General features: G+C 39.3%; 1 protein-coding gene across 4 annotated transcripts in view; it reads left to right on the top strand.

The window, feature by feature from the left end:
- Positions 1–9,789, top strand: part of LOC128599642 (FXYD domain-containing ion transport regulator 3) — a 13,278-nt gene extending 3,489 nt beyond the window's left edge. The window contains exons 1-9 of one of the 4 annotated variants that reach the window (XR_008384457.1): positions 3,652–4,145; positions 4,428–4,477; positions 5,000–5,035; positions 5,136–5,156; positions 5,768–5,842; positions 6,618–6,654; positions 6,745–6,794; positions 7,581–8,880; positions 9,079–9,789. Coding sequence is in view for 1 of the 4 variants with exons in the window: in XM_053611448.1 (XP_053467423.1) it covers positions 4,444–4,477; positions 5,000–5,035; positions 5,136–5,156; positions 5,768–5,842; positions 6,618–6,654; positions 6,745–6,794; positions 9,079–9,098 (273 nt within the window). In the remaining 3 variants the exon portion in view is untranslated. Of the gene's footprint in view, positions 1–3,651; positions 4,179–4,427; positions 4,478–4,999; positions 5,036–5,135; positions 5,157–5,767; positions 5,843–6,617; positions 6,655–6,744; positions 6,795–7,580; positions 8,881–9,078 lie in introns of those variants that run through there. The other 3 variants (XR_008384456.1, XR_008384455.1, XM_053611448.1) reach the window with 3 other exon arrangements.
- The last annotated feature ends 1,902 nt before the right edge of the window (positions 9,790–11,691 follow it).

Below are 11,691 nucleotides of genomic sequence, written 5' to 3' on the forward strand. Positions count from 1 at the left end.
ATTTTGCATTTTTAATAAAAGTTGTATAAAAACACTTTTTGTTTTGGGTGATTGTGAGGACATTTGACACTGTCCTATCATTGTGAGGACCCAGTCCTTTTTTGGTCCTCATAAAGGGCCTAAATATGTAAAAACACACACACATATAGACATATACACACACACACATATATGCATACACACACACATGCTGGCAAGTGTGTTTCTGTTAGAGGGCGTGGCCAACGACTTTCATGTTTACATTGCATAGTCCAATCCTCTTCAACTCAAAAAGCATTCTCAAAGCTGAGTAAACCATGGTAACCATGACCTTCTGCAGTAACCACCACCCTAAACACACACACACACACACACACACACACACACACACACAGAGCATGTGACTGCAGCAATTATTTCAGGTTAAGTGCCCAACTGGGACTTGGAGGTGTTCAGAGATCATGGAGGATTGAGTGGGAATCCTGCTGTGGTGAAACCTCTCAGTTAAAAAAGCACCTAATCGATGCTAAGCTGTTTTTTTTAATCATGTCTTACGTCAACGTGTATAAATATAAATACCGCTTTTCTGTTGTGTTTGTTACGGTGACGTTATATTTTGATCCCTGATGCAAATGGAGACGCGTGTCAACCTGTGACACGTGAGCTGGTTCACCAGCAGGTAGCTAGCCTGGTATGCTGTAGATGCATGGAGATGTTCCTGGGCCGGTTGTAGTGGTTTTGTCGGGCGGTACATCGACATGTTGAAGGTTGTTTTAGATGCAGAGGGTGTAATGTTTATTCTCGGGGTGTGTGCATGTGTTTAAGAGCGTGAGATGATAAGTAAAGCACACAGAGAGACAGAGATACTGAGGCGACTGAGTGCAGAGTAACTGCTGCTTTAACAGCAACACAAGAGGAAGGAGCGTCCAACGAGTCAGGGGAGTCGGATACAAACGCCTGATTGTTCTGAGTGTACTGTCCCGAGTCATGCACTGGCAACACAACACAACCAGACTACACTACACTACACAACAGTACAGTACACTACACTAGACTGCACTACAGTACACTACATTACACAACAGTACAGTACACTACACAACAGTACAGTACACTACACTACACAATAGTACAATACAGTACACTACACTACACAACAGTACAGTACACTACACTACACAATAGTACAATACAGTACACTACACTACACAACAGTACAGTACACTACACAACAGTACAGTACACTACACTACACAATAGTACAATACAGTACACTACACTACACAACAGTACAGTACACTACACAACAGTACAGTACACTACACTACACAACAGTACAGTACACTACACAACAGTACAGTACACTACACTACACAATAGTACAATACAGTACACTACACTACACAACAGTACAGTACACTACACAACAGTACACTACACTACACTACACAATAGTACAATACAGTACACTACACTACACAACAGTACAGTACACTACACAACAGTACAGTACACTACACTACACAATAGTACAATACAGTACACTACACTACACAACAGTACAGTACACTACACAACAGTACAGTACACTACACTACACAATAGTACAATACAGTACACTACACTACACAACAGTACAGTACACTACACTAGACTGCACTACAGTACACTACATTACACAACAGTACAGTACACTACTCAACAGTACAGTACAGTACACTACACTACACAATGGTACAATACAGTACACTACACTACACAAGACAACCCAACAGTACACTACACAACACTGTATCCTATTGTTTAAATCTTTGTCATATTGTTGCCTCTTTTCTTAACATTCAGTTTGTACAGAGACCCACCCCCTGCTCATTAATATTCATAAAGCACACCCCAGTGTTCATTAATATGAATTATATTACACTGCAGGGCTGTTGATCACTTTTCTATAAGACGCTGTTTATTTATATAACAAGTTCTCACGTTATAGCAGCTAGCAGATGTCGGAAAGCTTAAAGTTACAGCTTTACAGCGCCGACACTGGAGACTACTTCCATAAACGTTAAATAAACGACGGAAAACGTCACCGTATCAACAATTACACGTTGTGTATCTTAAGAATTCGTTTATACGGAGCGTCCATCGTACACGTCCCCGTGAACGTTACTGTTACTATGGAAACCGTAACGTACCAGAAGGAGCACATTCATATTAATACTGATATTAACCTGTGATTTGGAGCTGCTGGCCAATCAGAATCCGGAATTCATTTTGACACTTCATTTGATCTTTTAATGTTATAAAGTACTATATTGTAAATATTATTATTATTATTATTATTATTATTATTATTATTATGATGATGATGATGATTTAGCACGAATGTGTAGTATGAAGAAAGTTATTTAGACTTTTTAAAGAGTGGAACAGTAGGGAGATTTTGTGCACTTGGTGAGCGTCCAGTTATTTTTCCGAGGCGATGAGGGGAAAATGCAGAACTCTGGCAGAGCTGTGTTTAATATGCATACCGCACATTTCACTCGGATCTCTTTACACGTCTTTGAAATGTTTACTACCAGATTATGAAAAGATTTTCAGCGATGTTTGCGATTTTCTTCGGGATCATGGAGCCAAGCTGTGACCTTTCCATCTAAATAAGCTGCGAGGTGAGGTTAAAGGGGTTAAAGAATGTCCCGGCGGAACAATAGCACGGATCCGTTAACGAAATGATTTCTTATCCTTGATCGTAAAAATGCCCCGAGGCAGCTGGATCTGTGACTACGCCGTTGCCGTGGGAGCGAGAGGGAAGCCGGCGAGCTTGGCGTAATCGTGACCGTAGAGGAAATGAACGAGGCCTGGATCGTCCAGAGCTCTGTGCTCGGCGCGTTTTTCATTTCCAGAGGAACAAAAGAGCGTCAGCGTGAGGTCTCGGGTTTCTATTGTGGCAGGAACACACCTCGCAGCTCACCTCACCTCACAGTCTGCAGAACAAAAGCCCATTTGCCTTCGTTTTTTGCATCGACCGAACGAATCCAATTAGGCCGTCGTTGTGATCCGACGATGAACGTCAGATAAAATTCACGTCTTCGTTACACGGTACCGAGCGCTGACCTTCTTCAATTCAGCACCAGGCATGAAATAAATAAATAAATAAATAAATAAATGCATGAAGGCTGCTCTTTTCTCCAGTGAGATCAGGATCAGGACAGACCTGCTGGGATCAAAGCAGTGAAATATTTCAGCTCAGGACGTCCACAGAGATCCCGTTCTATTATATTCTTTCCTTTCACACACAGAGGCAGAAGTACACACAGTGTGTGACGGGGATGGGATCAGACACGCCGGTCTTATTGGGTAATTAAGTATCATGGAAAATTACAGACGCGCAGTTCGGGTTACATCGTATTTTCACCATGTCCCACGACTTTCGCTAGAGACTTACTTACAGTACACATTTTTTAAAATAATATAAATGCCTATGTGATATAGCAAAGGGTATAATAGTAGTAATAAATAAAATAATGACAATAAAATTATTATTATTATTATTATTATGAAGAGAAGATCAATTAAATCCAATAAACAAAGAAAAGGAGTTAAAAAAAAAAATGTGTGAATTCTTTACAAGTGACATTTTTTTTTTCTTCTCTTTTTTTTCTCTCCAGAGTGGCTTTGGGTCGTCCGGATGCTCGTTCTGATGATTTAGATCAGTGTCTCGGTGTTACACACGCCACACGCTTTTTGTCTTGTTTTGTTTTAATAGATACAGCGCTAACGTATAAACCTGATTTGGGGGCGGGGCTACGTACAAGCCCGTTCGGACCGGTCATATCCGAGATCGCACCCTAGACACAGAACTTGCGTTCTAGGCTAGCGCTGACCCAGAGAATGTTTTGGTTGCCATGGTAACGTTGTTGTTCTGTTACCGGGTGGCTGCATGTTTGTTTGTTTGTTTGTTTGTTGGGGGTTTTGTTTTTTTTCTTCAATTTTGGGTGAAAGTACCTGCATGTGTTCTGATCTCTGACCTGCCAAACATTCACCCAAGTTTTCAGCTGCTATTTTTACACCCGCTATCAGTCGCTTCTGTTTCCTGGTAGTCGCTGATGTGTTGCTCCTCGTCTGCAGCTCGTGGATCAGAGGTTATTGAATTATAACCTCTGGTGCTGGTGAGGAGCGCAGACACAGTCGGCTCGCTGAAGGTCGGCCTTCAAATATATATATATATATTTATATATTTATTTATATTTATATATATTTAGAGCGTAAGTGGCTTTTGAGAGCCATCAGCACTGAGGTTATGCACTACACAGAACACCGGGTCATGTTTGGACAGCAGTTAATATTAACGTGTGTTTAATCTGTGTTCAGAGAACACCGCTGTGGCCTACAGGAGCGTTTGTGATGCGGTTTCAACCAAAAAAATGACTTTTTTTCCCCTTGTTTTCCAGGTGAAGCCACGTTGCCATGGCACAGATTCCATCACTCGTCTTAATGACATGTGAGTCAGTATCACCTTAGTGTTTACTCTGTGTGTGTGTGTGTGTGTGTGTGTGTCACAGAGCGTCTATGCTCCATCTAGCGTCCTCATCAGTGAAGCCGAAAAAATTGCCTATTCATAGTAGAATTATTATTTGCAAATGATAATAATAATAATAATAAGAAGAAGAAGAAGAATATGAGTTAGCAATGCGACAAAAAATGATCGTATCTCATCCCATTTTTCCAACAGAAGGCTAGAGCCGTATTATACAAGCTGTAAGTCTTTGTATATCTCATAGATGATCTATTTTTAGCAGCTGTACATGTGCTTTTCATCCATTTGAGAGATTTATTACAGTGAGTAATAATGCAAAGATTTTGAACAGAAAAACACAAAAAAGCCCAAACATAAGAATGAATATATCGACATCGCTCATCCCTAATAGTAGTGATAAATAAATAAATCTAAATATCTAGAAAATAAAGAATCACTGCACTGCTTCCTTTTATTCAAGATCTTAACGCTTTTCTGTGTTTCTAGTTTTCACCCTCGTCCTGGCAGAGGATCAGCAGCAAAGTACGACACTTGGGTTATTGACTACTTTGCTTGTTTATATTTGTTTATCGCTGTCTGATGTCATATTAACACGACTCTGTTCTTTGTTCGTTTATGTCAGAGGATGACCCGTTCACTTTTGGTAAGTAAAGATCTCACTGGATTATTTGACATTAGAGCACACACTTTCCTGGACACTCTGCGGCCCCGCCCACTTATTATTTTTCTTATTATTTCATACGCAAGAATGAACAGAATTAATACTCCCATTTCGTAGATTAAGCTTTTTTGGATATATTTGAATATACATCTGTAATACTCTTGTTTATTGTAGCACTAATGCTAAGCTAATTAAATTCGTTAGACATGACCAGTGGAATTAGCTCGTTTTAGTCCCGCAAAACAGTTTTAGTTTCGGTCCGCAAAATATTTCCGTATAAGAAAGCGAACAAGCTGACTAAATCCAGTTCATTCGCATTCATTTCTTACTACGTTGTTTTTGTCTTCTGTTTATTTCTTTTTGGGTGTTTTTCCCGCCCCTGATAGATACGAACGCTTCACGATCGCAGCTTTTTCATGATCTCCTGACTTCGCAGTTATATCTGTTGCCTCATTTATTTTACGGAAATTGCAGGGTCTCCCTTTTCGCTCCTCAAGGGGGCGCCCTGTAGCGTTTTACCCAATGACCTTGTCTCCTTATCTGTCTGTGTGTGTGTGTGTGTGTGTGTGTGTGTGTGTGTGTGTGCACTGTAGATTATCACCAGCTGCGTGTCGGAGGGCTGATCATGGCCGCAGTGTTGTGTCTGATCGGCATCACGATCCTCCTCAGTGAGTTCATTTTCCCATAACCTCCTGAAGTGTTTTATTCCTTTTATGCCGCAGCATACGTTACAGTCGTTCAGCTGTAAACAAAGTTAATAAGACAAACGAAAGCGTGCCGGAAAACTTCTACGATGCGATACAAAAGAATTCAGTATCGTCCGATCGACATGTGACCGAACATTGTCTGGGGTACGTTAGTGATGATGATGATGATGATGTAAAGAAGGACTGTTTGAAAAGTATCAGCGTTACGGCTACGTCGGTTTGCTAGCATGTCAAATACCCATCGTTTTCAAAAATCCGAATTATTTTGTACACACCGGTTCTCTGTCCTTTTTTCTAATAATAATCTTTTTTCGTTTTTATTTACGACCGTTTCCTGGGTTCGTTTCGATTCGTCCGATCGTCACACCCCGAAGCGTTACCGTACATGTCCCTAACGCTAGTTATTAAAACGAGTGCATTAATATACAGCGAACGTGTGATTTCGCAGCTGCGCTACTGTCCGTGCCGCCGTTATAGAAAAGCAACCAACACCTTCCGACCAATCGCAATCCAGAATTCCAGCGTTGAGTGTTGAGCAGAGCGACACGACGATACGGAGACCCGAAAGCAGCTGAAGCGCAGTGAAAACTCTCTCGCTGTGGTTTTACGAGTTAACAGTCTTGGATGGTGTGAAGAATATGCTGCATTTTTTTTATTTTTAATTACATAAACAGGGAGATTTGTAGCAGAGTAAAATGCTTTGTAAAATGACGAACTCGACGGCGTTCTCTTACAGGTGGACACTGCAGATGCAAATTTAACCAGGACAAGAGGTGCGATGTTAAAAAATACTAAATATTTTCATTAGAAACAGAAGTGGATTCAGCACTAATCACAGTTAATCGCTTTATTTGCTAATCCAGGAGGAGGACAGGAAGTAACGCAGCGAACCAACAGATGCTCAATGACACAGGTACAGTGTTTAAAAAGCTGACTCTATAACAAATATCACAATTTCTACTCATTTCTCATCTTTTATTCACTCAGCCTTATTCTTAATAAGGCTAACATGATCCAGTGACCTTAGCTAATGCTAATGTAATAGTTAGCATAGTCCTAGCTAGCGTGCTGTCAGACTTAGCTACAGGTTTTTATTACACAATAGAATAGTTAGCCTAATGTTAGCTAAATAAAACACTGTGAGGGTGTTAGCCCTAATGTTAGCTAACCTGCCAGTACTCTGGCTAATGCTTTACACAATAGCACAGCTAGTCTAATGTTAGCTAACCTGCCAGTACTCTGGCTAATGCTTTACACAATAGCACAGCTAGTCTAATGTTAGCTAACCTGCCAGTACTCTGGCTAATGCTTTACACAATAGCACAGCTAGTCTAATGTTAGCTAGCCTGTTGTCAAACTTGGCTAGTGGTGTACACAGTGTAAGAGTTTAAGTTTAGTTAGTGTTCTAGTGTTGGATTTAAATACGTGATATAACAAGACATTAGCTAAAGTTAACAAACATGACTAGCTAATAAATTTACGTAAATAGCTTCTACTGCAGAGGAAGCAAGTAGAAACGCTAGTGCAGTGCACTAGTTTAGGTAGCCTAGCTAATGTTGCTAAATAATATATTAAAATGTATTTATTAAATAATTCATTTTCATTCGAATGTATTTTTAACATACTGCTTTTGTTGTGTAGATTACTTTGGAAAAGCTCGTGGTGTGTGTGTGTGTGTGTGTGTGTGTGTAACCTGCAGTAACCGGATGCAGTGTGACATGAGCGAGTGCGCTGTAGCGGTTGGAGGCGTGTCCTGTGTATGAGTTCCATCTGTTGAGTGTTGTTTTGCTTGTTGCTCCTGTGATGCGCCGGTAAACACAAAGCCAGCTCGGCCGTATGGCGCTGCTCTCTACGGAGCCTCGGCACAGTTTCCATGATGACTGGCTTCCTCTGTGTGTGTGCGTGTACCTGAGGGAGGAAACAGAGGCGCCGATACACGCTGGAAATTGCAACACAAATTACAGTAAAAATCAAACATGACCTCTTCAATCTGGCAACCCACTGCGGGTCACGTTAAAACCCCAAACCACCCCGGTGATAAAAAAACAACCCAGAGGGTGTTTCAGGGCTGCGATCCTCCATTTCCTCCTGTAGCTATGAGCTTGTCTGTAACTCCGCCTCCTGTGCTGTGATTGGCTGAAAGGCTGCGATAAACCACGCCCCTTTGTATCATTCTTTTTAAGTAGAGCTGCAACTGTACATGTACAACAGGAACAGATTGCTTTATAGTACAGTGGAGAGGAAGAGTTTGTGCAGGCCCAGGCCCTGAAGCAGCAAAGCATCCCCACAGCATCACACTTCCACCACCATGCTAGGCCGTAGCTATGATCTTCTTTTTGTGGAATTCGTTGCTTGGTTTACGCCAAATGTAACCTTAACCCCGTCTTCCAAACAGTTCCACTTTCACCTCATCAATCCACAGAACATTCTCCTGAAAGGTTTGAGGATCATCAGGGTGTGTTTTGGAAAAATTCAGACGAGCCTGAATGTTCTTCTGGGTCAGCAGTGGTTTTCGTCTCGCCACTCTTCCATGGATGTCATTTTTTCCCCAGTGTCTTTCTGATAGTGGAGTCATGAACAGTGACCTTTATTGAAGCAAGAGAGGCCTGTAGGTCCTTCGCTGTTCTCCTTTGCACGTTTGTGACTTCCTGGATGAGGCGTCGTTGTGCTCTTGGAGGAATTTTGGAAGCTTCTGGGAAGGTTCACTACTGTGCTGAGTTTTTCCATTTTTTAGATAACGGCTCTCGCTGTGGTCCTCTGGAGTCCCAGAGCCTGTGAAACATCTTTGTAACCCTTCCCAGACTGATGTGTTTCAATCACCTTCTTCCTCATCATTTAACCAACCTCACCAGACCCTTTACCCAGCTTCACGTTGATGCGTTGATGTGATTGAACAGGGTCTGCAGTAATCAAGCCTGGTCCAGCTGAACCCCATTATAAATGCATAGATTTGGGGAATTAGTAACTACGGGTGCAAATACCTTTTCACGCAGACCCAGGTGGTATTGAATAACTTTTTTTTTTTCTTCAATAAATAACTTTATTATCGTTTAAAAACAGAAGAAAAAAAACCTTTTCACAGCACTGTATTTCTTGAGGTTCTAACAAAAATCATAACACAGGGGATTGTTCTCATTGTTGTGATAATTGTAATAAAGCGAATAATGTTTCCTGTTTCGTTTGTTTTCTGTCTCCAGCGCGGGCCAGTGATTGTTAGACGCCGCTGTTGGACGACTCAGTGACGATCTGACTGACGGACACCGGTGAAGATCCTGCAGTACCTAATGTTCCACCACAAAAGTGCTGGATTAAAACCGAAAACAAATCAATGGGCCATTTATAATATACATGCTGTTCTTTTTTAATTATTATTAACTGTTATTATTATTATTATTATTATTAATAATTATTATTATTATTATATTCCACCTGTTTGCTGCTTACGTGGCTCCATCGACCCTGTGCTTTCGTCAGATGTTCATTTCAACTAACTGCACCAATAACCAAAAAAATCTCTCGTTTGTGTGGAAATCGTCAGAAGGAGTTTTTATGTTTTTAACGTGTTTACTAAAATGTCTTCTTTCTTTTTATTTTATTTTTTTTTTAAAAATTTTAACGATCGTGTTGATCGGTTTTAGTCACATGACAGCTTATAACCAAAAAGTGCAAGAACTATATCCACACGTTCCTTCCTGTGAGTGCTGATCAGACATCTAATCTACATCGCTGTGTTCCCGCTTCGTAGTTCTGACAATGCCTGACCAATTTTACTTCTGATTTAATAGCTAGCTGTTTGTTTATAGATCATCGGTTTCTGCCAGGTTGTTTGTCATGCTTGGTCGTGTAACTGTATCTTATTTTTTAAAAGAAGAAAATTGTCCACATCGCTGACTAAAACACTAAAGTGACCCGAGTGTGAAGTGTGTTTTATTTCACGTTTACACGTTTAAAAGGAGTTTTTTATACCATCTCTTCATTATCTCGAACATTACTATTTTACACAACTTTTGAAAAGGAAAAAAAGAAGATTTTTTAAATTGAAGAAAGTCAGTAATTGCATGTTGTTATTGCTGTATTTAAATATCATTTAAGGGTATTTATACAAAAAAAAAATTAGTATTTAATACAGGAGTATATCTTCATCTTCCTTATATTTTCATAAAGACCTTCCAAGTACATTTTACAAACCGCTTACTATTTATGATTTAATCATTTCAACCAATTCACTCAGGTTTCTGTGCATTTTATTATTGTTTCTCTTTACTGATTTTCATTGATTAACAATTTATATTTAAAGCACTCGGTGAACTCTACAAACTCTACTTATTTATATGATATCATTATTTAAATATTTACATACATAATATATTCCGTTTCTGATGAATGTGACTATATGAACACTAATGCTGTCCCTAAAGTCTTAACCTTCATACACGGGTACAAATCGGATTTTTCCAATTATTAATTGCAGATAAAGTTTTAAGTTTAAGTTTTGCTTTTTAAACGTTTGAGTACATTTAAATCTGGACATTTTTTTTAAGTACCAAGTACCATTTCGAGATATTTCGACTTAGTTTTTAATTGATAATATATAAATAAATACATTGTAATTTATTTATTTTTTAACGTATAAGATCACTTTCCTGCACTTGTATCTCTTTATTAATATCACTATTTCTCATTCTTACATTTTCCTCATTAAATATTAAATATGCTGTTGAGGTCATAAGATAAGATAAGATAATACTTTATTAATCCGCAGATGGAGAAATTAGGGCACGTGATTATAAGATCATATATACACCTTGCAGAATGTGCTACATGTAATAATTAATTCATTCATTAATTAATTGATAATAATAATAAGAGGGATCATAAAAATTGCATGTTGTTTTTATTTAGTACTGCCTTTATTAATTTATTTCACATAACAGATGTTACTTTGTTTAAAGATCTTTTTTTTCCCCATTTAGCCCCGCCCTTCAGAAGCTATTTAAGATATTTACACGTTTCCCAGAAGTCAAAATAAATTTACACCGATCATCCTGTTCAAAAGTTTACACCCCCCTGGTTCTTCATGTACCGTGTTGTCTTCTCGAGCATCAGTGAACGTTTGCACCTTTTGTAACAGTCGTGTACGAGTCCCTCGGTCATCCTCAGTGTGAAAAGACGGATCTGAACATCATATAAATGCTGGTGGAAAGGGGTCTAATATGCAGAAGATGCTGGAAAAGTAAAGAATGTGCAGGACCTGGAGGATTTCTCTGAAGAACAGTGGGGAGTTTAAGTGCTCAGGACAAACAAGGGACTCATGAACACAAAAACTATGAGAAGACATAAACACATCCTGTCGTTGATCGTCCAGGTAACGACACGCGGTATTAATAATCGAGCGTGTGGAAACTTTTGTGTAAATTCAGTTATTATTATGTCTTGTGGACTATAACTAAACTTCTGTAAACATTTTGCAGAGTCTGCAAGGCGTATGTAAACGTGGGACTTCAACTGTATTACATCTTAGTCATTAAAGTGAAATTAAAGTATGTCTGCAGCGCCACCTGCTGCTCGGATTAAACATTACAAGTGTTCATTTTCTCTTCAGGTTTCCTTCCTGCTCACTAGCTTAATTCAGCTTTTTATTGAAAAATACATACAACACTCAGGCTAAAATGAACTTACCGCAAATCTGGAATTCTTAGGAATCATCCATTTTAATATGTTTGTATCCTCTGTAGCTTCTCTCTTTCTTTACACACCGAATACACGGCACACTTTAAATGCTTAAAGATGGTTTTGTACAAAAATAATTT

This window comes from Ictalurus furcatus, chromosome 23 (genome assembly GCF_023375685.1).
Source record: "Ictalurus furcatus strain D&B chromosome 23, Billie_1.0, whole genome shotgun sequence".
In the NCBI taxonomy this organism is placed as follows: domain Eukaryota; kingdom Metazoa; phylum Chordata; class Actinopteri; order Siluriformes; family Ictaluridae; genus Ictalurus; species Ictalurus furcatus.